The sequence below is a fragment of the Notamacropus eugenii genome, chromosome 4 (assembly GCF_028372415.1).
Source record: "Notamacropus eugenii isolate mMacEug1 chromosome 4, mMacEug1.pri_v2, whole genome shotgun sequence".
Lineage (NCBI taxonomy): Eukaryota > Metazoa > Chordata > Mammalia > Diprotodontia > Macropodidae > Notamacropus > Notamacropus eugenii.
Genome location: NC_092875.1, coordinates 66,512,113 through 66,529,930, shown reverse-complemented (window position 1 = coordinate 66,529,930; position 17,818 = coordinate 66,512,113). Strand labels below are relative to the sequence as shown.

Sequence of the window (17,818 nt, the reverse complement as noted above, 5' to 3'; positions counted from 1 at the left end):
ATTTTTTGCTTCAGAAAAAGTTTAGTCTTCTCTCCATCCAGCCATAATAAGCTTCTTGAGGATGGTAGGCACTACACCTTGTTTATTCTTTTATTTCCCTCAGTACTGAGCATCATGTTACATTGGATATAGATGGATTTTATGAATTTGGTCAGCTTTTTTTTTCTGTGTAAAAGTTGGCTTGAGTTAAAAGTCTCTACTCTTGAGTCTTTATTCATCTGTGAGATTCTTTCACTCCCCCCTCAGCTCCCTTTTTTGAGTTGTTCACAATGAAGAAGTAGAATGAACTGTCTTGGCCAATCTCAGAAATGTTTCCGTAAAATTTTAAGTCTTCTCGTGACTTGAAAAATAAAAAATTCAAGTGTGCTAGGAAATTTCATCTCAAATTGTAAAAAGTAACTTTAGATTTTAGGTAACAGTAAGGCCAACTTTTGGTCAAAGCGCACAGATGGTAGGCAAGGTTCTATTTTTAACCTGTTTGATTAACTACTAACATTTGACAAACTAATGCATTGTCCTGGTAATGTGGATTTTGTAGGCAACCCTGTGCCAGTCAGAGCAGCTTAAAGGATATCAATTGGGACAGCTCCCAGTGGCAACCTCTGATCCAAGATCGCTGCTTTCTTTCCTGGCTGGTAAAGATTCCTTCTGAGCAGGAGCAACTGAGAGCACGGCAGATCACAGCTCAGCAAATCAACAAACTGGAGGAACTTTGGAAGGTACGATATTCTCAAAAGACCTAAAGTGACTTCTATGGCACATTTTATGCTTTAGTTACACACATTGAGGGATAAATTCCTTCCTGATTACTTGTGCACTGTTCAGTCTCTCCAGGAATTTCATGTGTTTTCTGGCCTGGTCAGTCAATGTTTGGAGTATTCAGTTCTGGGTGCTACAATTTCAGAAAGGGCTTTTACAGTTAAGATAGATGACACTTTCTTACGAATTATATGAAGTCATTGAAGATGCGTAACCTGTAGAAGACAAGGCTTAAGGTGATATCGTTGCTGATTTTGGATATTTGAAGTGTTGTTATAGGAAAGAACATAAATGGAGCCAGAGGAAGTGACACAGTTCTGCTGACTGGGTAAACTAAATCCATGTGATCTAGCTTCAGTGGACTCTCACTGCATCAAGGCAATCCTTGTAATTCCTCCCTAATTGATTCCCTATCTGACTTCCCACAGAAATAATGCCAAACCCTCTCTCTTCAAACTACAAGTATTTGATAAACTAGTGCATTGTCCTTGTTATTTGAATTTTGTGCCAGTCAAAGCAGCATTAAATTGAGATGATTTCAATTGAGAATTCAAACCTCCCACTTTCCCCACTCCCTCTTTACCTTGCCTGAGGACCTCACCTCTATATTGAGAAATTTGAGGCCATTCAACCTGAGCTTCTCTCCTCATTTCTTCATTTCAAAACCCAGTGATGATCCCCCACCCTCTCCTCCTTTCCTCTTATTTTGGACAGTAAGATAGCTCTTCTTGCAGAGAACAACCTCTGCCTCCACAGGTGTCCTTAACCTTTCTTCATTTAATCCATTTTCCCCTGTCTTTAGCAGATTGCAACCTCAGTCATCCCTTCCTGTGTTTGTGTGTATACATATATACACATATAGATGCATATGATATGTGTGCACACATAGATATCGTTTCTACTGCCTTGAAACATATCTAAATGTCCTCCATCCTTTTAAAACAAACCAGAAAACCCTTCACCAGATCCTACTATATCGTCTCAAACCAACTCCTGATTCTTTTTTCCCTGGCTTATCACCCATGTCATATTCCCTAACTGGGTATTCCTCAAGGTTCTATCCTATGCCCTTTCCTGTATATATAATCATTTCTATTGAATTGACTCATAGGTCTATTTATTCAGCTATAGTCTCTCCCCTAAGTGTCAGCTCTGCTTCATCTTTAGGCTTCAGTTCTAGATCACCAATTGCCTATTAGACCTTTGAGATTTCTTATTCCAAAGACAGATTGAAACTGTCCAAAACAGAATTCACCTCTTTGTCCCTCTGTCTGCACTCCCTGCCCCATTCCTCACCCCAGCCACCCTCTTCCAGACTTCTCCATTTCTATCAAAGATACCACTATCCTTCCACTCTCCTAGCTTTGTAATCTTGGCTTGACTCCTCACACTTCCTCTTTTTATCGCTTTTCTTATTTTTTAGTTACATGCCCAATTCATTGATTTGCTCTTTCTTTTATTGGTGTGTTTAGAGATATACATCTTTCCTAGCGTACTGTTTTCTCTGATTTCCACAAATTTGTTATGTTGTCTCATTGTCATTATCTTTAATGAAATAATTAATTCCAGTCATTTTTTAAGCCTTGCCGTTTCTACCTCCTTACCATCTCTCTTATTCAATCTCTTCCTTTACACAGCCACCATCTTGCCTAGGTTTTTTCAGTGCTTTTCTATTTGGCCTCCTCTGTGAAATCTCTTCCCGCTCTAGGCTATTGTCCACCTACACAGTACTGTCAAAGCAAATTCCTAAAGTGCAGATATGACCATAGAATTCCACTACTCTATTGACTCCTTTGGCTCCCTATTACCTTGAGGATAAAATAAGAACTACATTTAGCTTTTAAAGCCCTTTGCATCCTGGCCTCAGTTCACATTTCTAGCTTCATTGGAAATTATTTGCTCTGTCACACCAAGATTTAACCAAACTGGTCCCTTCTTCAAAGATGATTCTCCCTTTCCCAACTCTCTGCCTGTATACTGACTGTCCCTCTTGAGTGAGTTCTCTCCTCACTGCTACCTCATGGAATTCCTTTTTTCCATAAGAAGGAAGTAGCTCAGTGGCCCATTCTGCATAAAGCCTTTCCTGATCTCCCATTCTCCAGAAACTATTACCATCCCCCAGATTATTTTGGATTTATTTTGTACACATTTATATAGGTACATGTTATCACCCCTACCTAAATTGTAAGTGCCATGAGGGTACTTTTGGTTTTGAATCCCCACTGCCTGCCACAAGTACTTACAAATCAAGGGAGCTAACTAAATCTACTTGGGCCCAAGAGAGAAAACTCAGACTAAGGAATAAAAATTATAGAGAAGCAAATTTCATCTCAGTAGAAAAGAAGACATTCTTAACAGAGAGAGCTGTCCAAAAAAGAAAAATGCCTGCCTCTGGGGTGAATTTCATTCTTTTGATGGAGATTTTTAAGCAGAGAGTGAATTATCACTTGCCAGGTTTATAAAGAAGATTCATGCAGCAGTTGTGGACTGTATTGTACAATGATTCCTTTTTCATTCTTAAAACTCTATGAGCCTGATTGACCTGACCAAAAAAAAAAAAAGATAAAATACTGTCAGTAGCAACTTAGTGATAACTAGGGATCTGCCTATTTTTTACGGCGCACCTAAGTGTATTGGACTACAAATATGATACCTATAATATCTGTTCTGTGTGACTCTATCTGACTTTTTCTTACTGTTCATTTTGCTTTTCCCTGTTCTTTCTTTGCAACTAGACTGAGCCACAGGCTAAGTGGTTCTATTTGAACTTAGAAAAGCCAGTCACAAAATTGGCTTGCCTAGAGCATTATTAAATTAAATTATTGGGGGTAGGAGTTGAGAGGTTAAGAGTAGATGACCTCTTCACTTCTTTCAGTTCTATTTTTAACACATTTCTTGATGATGCAAACCATTAGGACAGAATATCAAAGTTATAGCAACTTGTAATATTAGTCTCCTTTAGAGTAGGGATTGTTAAATTTTTTTGTCTCTTTAGTGCCTGGCACATAATAGTCCCCTAAACATTTGTTAATCATGTACTTAGTGCCAGGCATTGTGCTGTAAGGTCTTGAGGATATAAAGAAAGGCAAAAATTGTCCCTGTTTCAGGGAACTCACATTCCAGTAGGGAAAGACAACTTGTATATACCTAAGCAAATACTAGATATATAGACAGAGCAGAGGCACTAGCAGCTGGGGAGACTAAGGAAGGTGTGTGGGTATGTGTTTTCATGTTTATTTTCCCTTCTCCCACTATTGGGTGGAAAATGAATTTTTCTTCCATTCTGTCTAATTTCTCTCATTTGATTATAGTCAGTAGGCCTCTTCAGTGTCTGTTCTTTGTCTATTTAATGAACTCAATCTTACTACATAAACCTTGACCTTCTTCCTCTCATTTCGTTCTCTCTTCTTCCCCCTCCCCTGATTTTTGGAGTAAAATTCTAAAAAGGGAAGGGAAAAATCATCAACAGATATGAAATAAGTTTCATTTATAGAGCTTCATATATATTTGCAAAGATACAAAGTCACAATCAATTTTGACTCGTTATCTAATCAGTTGCCAGGTCTTATTAATTCTACCTTCTTAAAGTTCTTGAATTCATCTTCTTTTTCTTGTCATCATCCTATTTCAGGTTTTTTCCCTTTGTCTAAAATACTCTCTTAAGTGGACTTCCTGTCTCCGTATTTATTCTTCAATCTATTTTTCATGCCACTGACCAACTATCTTATATATGTACTGCTCATATCCCTTCCTTACTTAGAAACATTTAATGCTTTCACCAAATAAATTAGAAATTCACTAGAGCATCCAAGATCTCTCATAAAACATCTTTCTAGCTTTCTCCCACTATTTCCCATACGTGCTACTGATCCCACCTTTGTCCTGCCATTACTCTGCCTTGTAGTTTGCTTATCCTTATGCATAGTTTCTCTTAAACGGTATAAATCCCTTGACAACAACGTTGTTTTTGTCCTTAACACCTTGCATGTAGTAGGCAGGTAATGTTTGTTCACTTCTGTGTAATGGTATTTAACAGAGGGTTGAAATGGAATAGTAAGCAAAGCAGGGAATATTTTTAAAAGTATGTGCCCAGCTTTTTGAAGTTGACGTTGTGGAGAGCAATGACACTCTGACGTGCACATTATTCCTTAGTATAATTATTTCCAGGTGAAATAATGGGCTAAATCATGGGGTTCTTAACCTTTTTTATGTATTAAGGACTCCTTTTCAGAGTTATATTCATAATACTGAAGAATAAAATTCTAAATTTCTTGCAGAGGTTAATGAAAAGGAAGATACAGTTCTTTTTTCCCACTCAAATTCTTTTACCCTGGTTAAGAACCCTTGGCCTAGATCATGGCTGGAGCCTGTTGTAAAATTTTTGCTCATTTTTGTGTTTGTGTTTTCCATATATGGTTTTTCTATATGTCCAAATAAGAAGTACTTGATTGCTTCAGTGAATTCCTCCTCTTCATTGGGAGCTTTCAGTTAAAAGTATCTGGATGACCTTTTATGAGGCATGTTTTATTATTGGGATCTTAAGATTCATGCATTAGGAAGCTTAGGCTAGACCTGTGAGGTCTTTCCACCTTATAGTCATAAGCCCCTTGAGGATCATAACTTTTAGTAAATCACTTGACATAGATCATGGGTCTAGATTGGCTTAAAATTGATTTTTAATAAAAGTTCTTCTAAGACTCCCTTGGTTAGAATTTTGAATTAGTGTATCAGGTTATGAAATGTTAAATTTATGAGTATGATTGAAAATCAAGATATCAGATTTTCAGGGTGCTTATTAAGTGAGAATAAAAATGGCACATTGTCCAATATAGTAAATTAATTAGAGTGAAAGATGGATGCTGGGAAAATAACCGTTTAGAGCTTTTTGACTGTGAGGTGGAAATTAAAAGATTATGATTTTCCTCTATACCTAGAATGTACTACCCTTAGAGATGGGAAGGTTTTCTTATTTAACAAAGAGAGTGCCACTTGATTAATGATGTAAGAGTTCAAAATTCATGACAACTGCTCAGTGTCTTTTCACGGAAACAATCGGTGTTCTTTGTAATTCCTACTTGGCAGATGCCCATGCTGTGTAATTCACCATGTCAAGGTTGGTTCTAGAGTCAAAGATCTCCTGAAACTAACTTGGAAATGATTCAGGTCAAGGGTCTGTATTTGATTGTTCCTGTTCCTGAATGGTAGAAGATCTAGCTTTTTGGAGTACTAGTTAGATAACTTGTCAAAGCTGAATTCATTTGTATCCAAATAAAAACAAGACAAGATAACTTTGTCCATTTTTATAGATTCTACTCATGGCTTTTCTGTCAGCCATACAAGAAGATCTGGTTATTGACATTTCGTAAAGAAAAGGAAATGACCATGAGAGAGAAAGGGTGCTCTAAGGTGGAGGCAGTATGTTCCAGATACTAAATTAACGCTCTTTCCTTATAACCTGGGATAACTTTATAATTCACAATATTGGTATTTCATTAACTCCTGAGAAACTAATTGGAGAAAGTGACTGAAGTGAAAATGAATGTTGAAGAAAATCACTTAAGATATCTGTGCATTTTGGCTAGATCTCTGGGTGCTTATTCATCTTTGGCAGTCTGTGGTCTAAGGCTCTTCCACCTTCAGTCTTATGATTCTTTATAGTGCTGCCTCGAGAGAGTGTGTTGCTTCTGAGAGTAGTTTACCACCCAGTAACAATTAAGATGAATAATTCAGCATGTGTGTAATAATTCAACTTCTCATGCGGGTCCCTATAATGTACAGCTCAGTTTTCTCATTCCAAGTGACAAGATCAAGGCCCAGGGACAGAAAATGACCTGCCTTAGTTCACATGTAGCAATGGGAGCATTTAAACCCAGGACATTGTGACTCCATGTGTGGTTCCTTTGGGCTTTTACATCATCATAATGACTGAGAGACTTTCATATTCTTCTCTTTTGATTAAAGTTTTATGGCTTGCTGTCATTAGGAAAGTTTAAGCATAGGATTCATGTGCCAAAAAAAAAAAAAAAAGATTAAATTCTCTATAAAGAATATAGTCCAGGTCCTTCAGCCCAGATTCAAGATGGCATTCCCAGTGGCTTCAGAATTTGGCCTCCGGGCATAATCTTCAAGCTAAGTTGCAGTTACATTACCAGGAGATAGAGAACTCAGCCACCTCCTAAACTGCCAGTAGGCCCTAGCTATAAGTTTTCAAACAATTACTATTGTATTTGTGATGGAAGTCGGCAAACCTCTCCTCCTTCAATCATAAATGATCACTGTGAAAGTTTTGGAGTCTGATCTTCCTGGTAAGAGCTCAGATGAGGCTATGACAGCTTCTTGGAAAAAGCCAGTGATACCAGAATCCCCCTTGAAAAAGTGGGAACTGTCAAAGGATGAACCATATTTATCAAATGAACGTGGGAAGATAGACATGCAGATGCTGAGAGATTGTGTTTTAAGGAACTGACTTGAAGGTACCAGCTTCAGCTGCAAGGGCATCATGGAGGATCATATAGCAAATATTATATCATGATATTGGGGGTAGGGGAGAAATATGTCCTAATATAGCGAACATTACATCATGATATTTTATCTTGGGGGTGGGGGAGAAATATGTCCTAATACATGATAAATACACTGAAGAAAAAAGACTAGTTCATTATCTAACAGTCTTTGCTATAATGTTTGTTCAAGGAGTTTTTATTTTTAAATAACTGTCCTGTCAATTTTCTGTTCTGGGGGTCCACCTGCAGATACAGCACTGAGTTGTATATGAGAAGGCATTTTTGTTTCCACTGCCAATGCATTGATTCATTTAGTTAAGTCATTAAATGCTTGTGTTTGATTCCGAGGATGAAAAGAGAACAGAACCTGATGGAGAGTCATGAGTTTGAAACCTGACTCCAGCCCCTGTTAGCTAGCTGTGTGATTCTGGTCAAGTAGGTCTTGGACCTCTCTGCATCTGTTTTTACATCTGGCATCATGTAGATAAGCATCTTCATAGGGCTGTTAGGAGAAAACCCACACTGTAAACCTGAGCAGCCACATAAATATGATGATGATGATTGATTGATTCTCCTCCCAGGAAAATCCTTCAGCAACTCTTGAAGATCTGGAAAAGCCAGGTGTTGATGAGGAGCCACAGCATGTCTTGCTGCGCTATGAGGATGCTTACCAGTATCAAAATATATTTGGCCCACTTGTTAAACTGGAAGCAGATTATGATAAGAAACTTAAAGAATCCCAGGTAATTTGTGTGAAATAATGATTGGTGTTGGAATAGGCTTAATAGCATTTGGTTTGTTGTAAGCCAGGTTTTGTCTTTAGAAAAGGCACCACAAAGAGACCAAAAAGAAACATGGAAGCAAATAGCCCATTGACTTTGTTAAATATATATCCATAGATAACAAATTGTAGGTAATTTGGAGTTTATGATTTTTAATTTGGTTTATTTGAACTAACTTTTTAGTAGTAGTAAGAACTTTTCAGGATCACACTACTAAAGGCAAGGCTGAGTCAGAACCAGAAAGGTGAGAGAAGAGTTTGAAGAAGTTTGGGAGAAGGCATTAGGCAACCCTGTTCTTCAACTTTTTACAGAATCAGTATTTTAAAAAGAAGCTCTTACGGAAGGATTCTCTTTTGGGAGAAACATTATTCTTGCAAAGAAACTCAGTATGGTTTGACCAGAGGTGTCCCGTTGTTGGCAATCAAGTTATTAAAGGTCTTGCCTCTTGGATAAGAGCACGTATTGTCACTGGTTTTTAGAGAGCAGCCGAAAGAACTGTGGACTTGAAGTCCGAATGCCTGAGATTCTGGTCTCCTCTGTTTATTAGCTATGTGACCTTGGGCCAATTACTTTACAAAATGGAAATAATAATACTTGTATTGCCTATCTCATAGGATTGTTGAGGGTTAAATGATAGTAAAGTTCTTTTGACATGTAAGGTAGTGTTTTTAGGAATTAATTGGAAAACGTAAGTCCTCTCAGAATTTGCATTGGTTCTGCCCTTTACTCCCTTCTCTTATAATCTTCTTCCTCTAGCTGTACTCATACTTAATACATGTAGCAGATGTTTTCCTCCAGATGTCTATGAAATGTTTATAAGTTAGAGTCAGCAGCCTTTCGTATAGAGCTACTGAAGGCATTTTGGTTTTTGGGGTTTTTTTTAAGACTTTGGCACCCTGTCAGGTGCCATTTCCCTGACTTTTGACATTTGAAACTTTTCAAAAATCATTGCAGGTGACTTAGAGGCAGGTGGCACCCTGGCTAAAGTGCTGGACAAATCTGGCCTCAGGTCCTGACTAGCAGTGTGACCCTGAGAAGTCACTTCATTTCTGTATGTCTCCATGCTCTTATCTGTAAAATGGGGATAATAACAGCACCTGTCTCCCAGGGTGCTGTGTGGACCCAGTGAGATAATAATTGTAAAGGACTTAGCATAGTTCCTGGCTCAACAAATACTTGTTTAAGAAATTACGGTGATTCGGTGAATTATAATAATAGTATGGTAGAATGTAGTTGAGAGCTTCTAGGTTTGTAATAATAATTCACAAGTTTTGAAGATGAACAGGGAAATCTTGTTTTTGTTATAACTAGACCCAAGATAACATCACAGTCAGATGGGACCTGGGCCTCAACAAGAAGAGAATCGCTTACTTCACATTGCCCAAGACTGACTCTGGTAATGAGGATTTAGTCATAATTTGGTTGAGAGGTGATTCTGAGTTTTTAAAATTTCTGTGACTCTTAAGTAGCTATAAAATATATATGTGTGTGTGTGTGTGTGTGTGTGTGTGTGTAAATATATCTATATCTGTATCTATGTATATATGTATATAAAAGCCTAGTTCAACATCTGCAACCTAAAATTTGACTGGGATACCAACCTGCCATGTTGAGACATTAATTGCTTTTAATTTCTTCCCCTCTCTGTTTTCCCTTGAAGATATGCGCCTTATGCAGGGAGATGAAATCTGCCTTCGCTATAAAGGTGACCTCGCCCCACTGTGGAAGGGAATTGGCCATGTCATTAAAGTCCCAGATAGTATCCTTTTTAAACTGTCCAGAAAATATCTCATGACAGGGCAGTAGAAGGTGATTCATTCATGTAAGTGAAAGAAAGCCAGTGTTGATATGTATAATGGAATGGATGAGCACAAGGTCTGGAGATCCTGGGTTCCCTGCCTCTGTGCTCTGCTAGCTATGTGACTTTGAGCAAGTCACCTGACCCTTCTGAGCTTGCCTATTAATGTACCCAGAGATCTGTGGCTTACTGCAGACTGTCTCATTTGATCAGAATGAGATGCTAATGTACCTAGAGACATGGATTCAATCCCCATGGAAGCATTAGCCCTCAAAAAAGAGCTGCTTTTCTGTAACCACAAACATCATTTGTCCTGATTTGCTGCCTCATACATGAATGGCCTTGGTACGAGAGTGATGGTTTGACTCTACCCCAGTGTCTGGAAAGGGAAGCCTTCAAAGTCCGTACTGTACGGACTGTACATAGTGATTGCATCTGTAGTGTTGTTTTTCTCCTGTAGACATTAATAGCATGTTTATATATTGTTTGTCTAAGTAGATGAAACCAAGAGTTGCTAGCTGGTTGCTGCTCCAGGATATAGGATATGATTCTTTTCTGTATTGTTGGTAAGTGTGAATGGATAAGCACTAGAGAAGGGTCATTCTTTGGACACCTCAGAGATATAGAACCCACTCTTCTTCCCTTCACATCCTGTGCAAGGAGCTACTAATGCAGAAGTGGAGCTTGTCTTTGGTAGCCAAAACTATGAATGTGACTGGCTTAAGGTAGGGCACTGAGATTGGCTGATAGCTGGTCAGCAGAAAAAGGAGACCTAGACTGTGAAGTGAGGAAGACCACCGTTGTAATTGTGTCCCTTAAAGGAAGTGGAAGGGAAAATAGATCAGAGGTGAAAAAAATGAGACAGCACCAGGTTCTACTACAAGAGAAAAACTTTTTGATATATAGCCTCTTTGACAGAGAAGCATTAGATTTAGCTATAGAAGAAAAATAGATCCTTTTAGTAGTCAGCAAGAAAAGATTTAGTGAGGGTAGGAATAGCAGTCAGGGAGGTCAAGGCGCTGAGAATGAGGGTGCTTTATTGGGCAGACAGGATTGTTTAGGGTTCATGATTCACTTCTTACAGAGGCCTACTCACTTCCGAAATGGGCATTCCCTCACTCAAAGTGAGAACTTGAAGACCTTAGCTTTAAAAGGCCAAGGTCTCCCACTACATCCTGGGCCATCTCCATCATCCAGCTACTTGACCCAGATGACTCTGGAGGAGAAAGTAAGGCTGGTGACTTTGCACAGCCCTCCCTCACTCAAATCAAATTCAATTGCAAGTCATGTCATCATCTTCCTGATGTCATGGTCCTCTTCAAGAACAAAGCACAAAGCACACACAACCACAACAAGGTAACCTGATGACTGGAAAAGTCTCAGTGATTCTCAATTCCTACAAGTTATACTGTCTATTAAAACATAAGTTCCTCAAAGCCTGGAATGTTGTGGGGGCGTAGTGATTGATGTACCTGGATGTGCTTGAACCAGTAGAGAGTGCTGAGTGGAATGCAAGATGAAAACCAGGAATAGAAGGGAAAATTAGCACTGGATCCATTATCCAAGAAGACCTGGTTTCAAATATCATTGCTGGAGCTTGGGAACTTGTGACCACTATTGAGCCATATAACTTCTCTGAGCTTCAATTTTCTCATCTTTAAAATGGAGGTGTAATGTTTTCAGTACCTACCTCAAAGACTTCTTAGGATCTAAAGAAATCATGTATGTAGAGCACCTTGGAGACTCATAAATTAAGAAGTTATGTTGTAGATTCAAACATTGTGATATGGCTCTGGGGAACAGTAAACCCTCTGAATCATTTCAAGTGTTCACATATTTTTGAGAATTTATACTTCTGGGTAAAGAATCCAATAACTTTTGAGTACAACAACTTAACTCAGAGGTCCAGATTATGGAGATGAAATTGCGATTGAATTAAGGAGTAGTGTTGGAGCCCCTGTAGAAGTTACTCATAACTTCCAAGTGGATTTTGTGTGGAAGTCCACTTCATTTGACAGGTATGTATTCTGTGTAGTTTTGAAGTTGCTCTGTATCATTTATTGGGAGTCATTGTTTGGAGGGTGGAGGGGAGGTTGCACTTAATAGTATTTTAATTTTTTCCAATAACATATAAAGATGGTATTCATCCTTCATTTTTGTAAAATTTTGAGTTTTAGATTTTTCTTCTTCCCTTCCCCAAGACAGCAAGCAATTTGATATAGGTTATACATGTACAGTCATGTTGAACATATTTCCATATTAGTCATTGTTATAAAAGAAGAGTCAGAACAAACAAGGAAAATCATGAAAAGGGGGAAAAAAGTGAAAATTGTATGCTTCGATCTACATTCAGACTCCATAGTTCTTTCTCTGGATGTGGACAGCATTTTCCATGAGTCTTTTGGAATTGTCTTGGATCATTGTATTGCTGAGAAGAGTTAAGTCTGTCATAGTTAATCATCATACAGTGTTGCTGTTACTGTGTACAGTGTTCTCCTGGTTCTGCTCACTTCACTCAGTCAGCATCAGTTTCTTGTAAGTCTTTCCAGGTTTTTCATAGCACAATAGTATTCCATTACATTCATTCATATACCATATATTCATATACCACAACTTGTTCAGCCATTCCCCAATTGGCTCCCCACAATTTCCGATTCTTGGCCACCACAAAAAGAGCTGCTATAAATATTTTTATACATGTGGGTCCTAAGGTCATTTGATCTAACCTGCATTTAAATAAGGAGTTCCATTTATAACACGACTGACATATAAACCACTGACTGGGAGCCTACTACATTTTAATTGTACCATTTCATTTTTTTTTAAGTTATTTTTATTTGCTTTCAGTGTTCAACAGTCACTTCCATATATCTTAGATTTTTTTTCCTCCTCCCTTCCCTTCATTCCCCCCCTTCTTCCCCATTCCTTCCCTGAGACAGTGTAGCCCATTCCATTTTTGTACTGTTTTTTCATTGTTAGGAAATTCTTCCTTACTGAGATAAATTCTGCCTTGCTGTGTAATTTCATACTTTTTTTTTCCACTCGAGTTAAACTATTCCACTTTCACATGACAAACCTAGTGCAAACCTAGCTATCTGGCTACAGTTATCTTGGATTTCCTGGTCACCCTTCTCTGGCGGTATTCTAAATTTTCTGTATCCTTTCCAAAATCTGACATCCAAATGTCTAGTTGTTTGACTAACGCAAGTTCATCATCTCTCAATGTCTTCACCATGTCATTAATGGTGTTGGTATCCTACTTAATGATTTTTGAAACTGGTAAAATGTTTCTGATCATACTTTCCTCTAAACTTGAGTGTCTTTCTTTTCAGAATGCAGAGTGCATTAAAAACATTTGCCGTGGATGAAACCTCAGTGTCTGGCTACATTTACCACAAACTGTTGGGTCATGAAGTGGAGGATGTGATTATTAAATGCCAGCTGCCAAAACGTTTTACAGCACAAGGACTCCCTGACCTCAATCATTCTCAGGTCTCCATTTTCAGCAAACTCAATAAATTATTGATATCTCTGCATTTCAGCAGGAATTTAAAAACCTAACAATCCTTTGCTTGGTTTTAATGAACAACCTCTTTTTCTCCCCCTTAGGTATATGCAGTAAAGACTGTTTTGCAACGACCTTTGAGCCTCATCCAGGGACCACCTGGTACAGGGAAGACTGTAACATCAGCTACAATTGTCTACCATTTGGCTAGGCAAGGCAATGGGTATGTTTGTTTAAGATATTCTGTACAAACAGAAAACATAGTAATTTAATAGAATAAAGTTGAATGTCAAAGTAATCAACAAGCATAAATTAAGCACCTGAAAGCTACTGTGTGCTAGGGCTTTGGGGATAATAATAAAAAGAATGAAACAATTTCTACAGAAAATAATAAGAGTTAGCATTTATGTAGCACTTTTAGATTTGCAGAGTGCTTTATAGATATCACAACAATCTTGAGAGGGAAGTACTGTTATCCCCATTTTACAGGTGAGAAAATGGAGGCAGAGGTTCAATGACTCACCAAAGGTCATACAACTAGTCAGTATCTGAGGCAGTATTTGAACTTAAGTTTTACTGACTTCATGTCCATTATTCTATCAACTCTGCCACTTAGCTACCTTGGATAATTGGCTTATTATGATCTCAAGCTGTTAGTGGTATATCAGAATGGCAACAGTATCCCTTGTATATATTGTGCCTATATTAATATTTCTGACCATCAGTGCTTGTTTGGGTCCCATGTCTATCTCTCCCCCTTCCCACCTCTCCAGGTGATAGTGTGTTGTAGAGGTTTAGTAGAGTAGGAAATGGTATACTGGGCCTGGAGTCAGAAAGATGTAGGTTCAAATCCTGCATTTGACACAAACAGTATTACATTGGGCATGTCATTTAATTAAGTCATAAAAAGGTTTGAATTCTGTATTAATGTTGAATTGCCACATTCTAGTAAAATCACAAGATACATTAGGTCATTGTGTAGGTTTTATTGTTGGGAATTTTTTTAATTGAACAATGTTGTCTGTTGATTACTACTTATAAGCTTCCTCTTTGGATAGTGAAATTTTTCCTTTTTTTAAGGCCTGTGCTGGTTTGCGCACCAAGCAATATAGCTGTGGATCAGTTGACTGAGAAGATTCATCAGACTGGACTGAAAGTTGTTCGTCTTTGCGCTAAAAGTCGGGAAGCAATTGATTCTCCTGTATCTTTTTTGGCACTACACAATCAGATCAGGAATATGGATAGGTAAGAAGCTGTGCACAGGCTGTGTAGAGAGAGGATGGGCTACTCTTGAGGACACCTAAAGCCTCTAGTGTGCTTCATCTAATAAAGGATCAGAGTGGGCTAGCATTTTCTTTTGACTAAAGATGTGGAGTAGCAGTTAACTTCAAGTCCTTATTCTGCATTACAGCATGCCTGAACTCCAGAAATTACAACAACTGAAAGATGAAACAGGTGAACTTTCGTCCGCTGATGAAAAGCGTTATCGAGCATTGAAACGCACAGCTGAGCGAGAGTTGCTAATGGTAAGTGGTTTTTCAGTTCAATTCAGCAACCATTCAGTACCTGGGCTGTGCTAGGCACTGTGCTTTTGGACTGGGGATACAGAGACAGAAGCAAAGAGGAGCTTGTTCTGGTGTGAGTGTGAGACTGACTGAAAGGACCTGAGGTCATCACTGATGCCCCAGTCAAGGGATGGGGTTCAGAAGACTAGGAAGTGAACAACTTGCTAAGAATGTGGTTCTTGATAGAATCTGGATTTCTGAACTGGAACTTCACATGTAGCCATGATGGGCTCCAGACCAGGGAGAGAGTGCACCTAAGGAGAGTGAGAATATTGTTTGGTGTCCTAGGAACTTAATTAAAAAGGCTTTAAACAGAAAATAGAATGTAAGGAACCATCAAGGGTGGCTTTAATGTAGGGTAAAGAATTATAGCTGAATTACTTAGATAAAACTGGAGAGAACTGGCTGTCTGCACAAATGGCCCAAGTGTGAGGGCTAGGAATAAGGAACAGAATTTAAGCTTTGTAACAATTGGAACTATTCAGAAGTAGCCTGTGAGTTCTCTTTCTCTAGAACTCTTTAGGCACAAGCTCCCTGACTCCTGGAGTGTGTTGTAGGGAGGGGCAAGACTCTTCAGGTATTGCAGGTACTATTTTTCATCTGAGGGTCCCCTCCAATTTTGATGTCATGGGATCAGTTTAAGTCTGTTCACTATAATGGCCTTTTGCCTAGTGTTAGACTTGCATTGTTCACTTAAAGTCTTACTCTCAAAACCACTAGAAACTACTTGACCCAAGGTGTCATGTAATTACTATGGTTTTTTATTTCTGCTCAGGGAAAGACCATTTAAGGAAGATCTTTTAGGGTAGAGTACCCTCACTACTGAAAGTGAGGTATACAGCTTTCTTAAAAATTGTGGCAGCTCAATGAAAGAATATTGTGAGGGACTTGGATATCTAAATCTGAGAGTGCAGTTTTGCTATTCATTTCTCATTTCATTTTCAAATGAATTTAATATATTTTGTTCCTCAAAAGAGTGACGTTGAGAGCTGATTCCTACCTAAGAGAATATTGCTTTATTTTCATCCATAAAATAGCCAGTGAAAAATTTGGGTTAGAAAGCACACCAGATGGAAGGTAGAGTGGAAAGCACACACCTTTTTTTTTTAAGTGATAATTTGCAAATTTGTAGAACCTGTGTTGTTGAAGTGTGTGTGTGTGCACGCATGTGCTTGCATGCACGCACATGCTGTTAACCAAGATGGTAAAGCTATGGGAGGTTTGAAATGGTTATAATTTTGTTGTTATCTAGAACGCAGATGTGATCTGCTGCACATGCGTGGGAGCAGGTGATCCACGGCTTGCCAAGATGCAATTCCGATCCATTTTAATTGATGAAAGCACACAGGCTACTGAACCAGAATGTATGGTGCCAGTTGTTCTTGGAGCCAAACAGGTAGATTAGAAATTCTTTGTGAACTAGAAGACTTGAATTTTATGGTCAATTGCTCAGAAAATAGTATGTTGAATTTTGGATACTTTTGTATTTTCAGTTGTGGTGTGTTTCCTTCTTATGCATGCTCTTTGAGGTGAATAAAAGTTGTCCATTTTCTCTTTTCGTGGTACAGTTGATCCTTGTAGGAGATCATTGTCAGCTGGGTCCTGTAGTCATGTGTAAGAAAGCTGCGAAAGCCGGCTTGTCTCAGTCACTGTTTGAGCGACTAGTGGTGTTGGGGATCCGTCCAATCCGCCTGCAAGTCCAGTATCGAATGCATCCTGCCCTTAGTGCTTTCCCATCAAACATCTTCTATGAGGGTTCCCTTCAGAATGGTGTCACTGCAGGTAAAGGACCTTCCCAAATGACAGGGGAGCCAATGAAAGATATCCATTACAAACAGTTAAAATTTCATGTCTGTCCTTTCTTTCATCCCAAAGAAATTCATAGTCTTTTAGCACTTAGCAAGTTTTACATCTCTCTCTATATGTATATACATTCCCTGCATCATTCTAGGTTTTCGTTATAAATTGCTTGAATAGAGTTGTGTATGACATCAGGTTTTTGGAAGTCTGATAGCACAATAAGGAATCAATATGTGTCTATATGGGAGTAGTATTTTGTACTACATAAGCAGCCAATCCTGTTTTTAGTCCTGACCTCAGTAAGGATAGGCTAAGGATAGGATACTTTGAATGTATCATATCACAGGTGGATCTTTCCTTTCATATTATAGCTGATCGTGTGAAAAAGGGATTTGATTTCCAGTGGCCCCAACCAGATAAACCAATGTTCTTTTATGTGACCCAGGGCCAAGAAGAAATTGCCAGTTCAGGCACCTCTTATTTGAACAGGTAAATAAGCCTAGCAGTCTTTTTCTTTCTAAAAACCATCAATGGGAGCAATTATTGTTTCTCATCGATAAAAGATGAAATTCCTGTGAGACATCTACCTGTGCCCCACATTCCTTGTCCCTTTATAATCCCTAGTGGTCTTTTTTGTGTATTATAATGCTATATGGATCCATGCTTTAATGCATAAATACTCTCTTTTCCAGTGCCAGTTACAGCCCTTTTATTCCTTAGTAATCTATTTCCTAAGTGTCTGTGACCAAAAAAAATCTTCCCTTGGTAGCAAAACTGGGCCTTTAGGAAGATGTTTTTCATTGTTAGCAGTGAATGAGACCAATTCCCTTCTGTATTTATCTTTTTAAAGTTAACTAGATTGGTGCTCACATGACTGTTACTGGACCTGTACTTAAGTGTTTCTAATTTGAGTAGGACCTACCAAAATTTTGCTTTGGGGAAATCACTCTAAAGGATCCAGGATCCCATCCATGCCCCTCAGTGGGGACACGGGAGGGAAGAAATGTTAGTGGAGGTTATCATTGTGTGTGTATGTGTCTGTGTAAATATATATTATATATATGTGTATGTATGTATGTATGTACGTATGTTGTGTGTGTATGCAT

General features: G+C 38.5%; 1 protein-coding gene and 1 pseudogene across 1 annotated transcript in view; both read left to right on the top strand.

The window, feature by feature from the left end:
- UPF1 (UPF1 RNA helicase and ATPase) overlaps window positions 1-17,818 on the top strand; it is a 56,349-nt gene that overhangs the window by 25,618 nt on the left and 12,913 nt on the right. Inside the window, exons 5-16 of the mRNA XM_072601605.1 lie at window positions 539-719; window positions 7,844-8,005; window positions 9,356-9,440; window positions 9,705-9,803; window positions 11,752-11,860; window positions 13,175-13,334; window positions 13,452-13,570; window positions 14,428-14,592; window positions 14,759-14,873; window positions 16,165-16,308; window positions 16,481-16,694; window positions 17,084-17,201. Of these exons, the coding sequence (XP_072457706.1) occupies window positions 539-719; window positions 7,844-8,005; window positions 9,356-9,440; window positions 9,705-9,803; window positions 11,752-11,860; window positions 13,175-13,334; window positions 13,452-13,570; window positions 14,428-14,592; window positions 14,759-14,873; window positions 16,165-16,308; window positions 16,481-16,694; window positions 17,084-17,201 (1,671 nt within the window). The remainder of the gene's footprint in view (window positions 1-538; window positions 720-7,843; window positions 8,006-9,355; window positions 9,441-9,704; window positions 9,804-11,751; window positions 11,861-13,174; window positions 13,335-13,451; window positions 13,571-14,427; window positions 14,593-14,758; window positions 14,874-16,164; window positions 16,309-16,480; window positions 16,695-17,083; window positions 17,202-17,818) is intronic.
- On the top strand, window positions 6,142-7,837 carry LOC140498699 (NADH dehydrogenase [ubiquinone] 1 alpha subcomplex subunit 7 pseudogene; annotated as a pseudogene).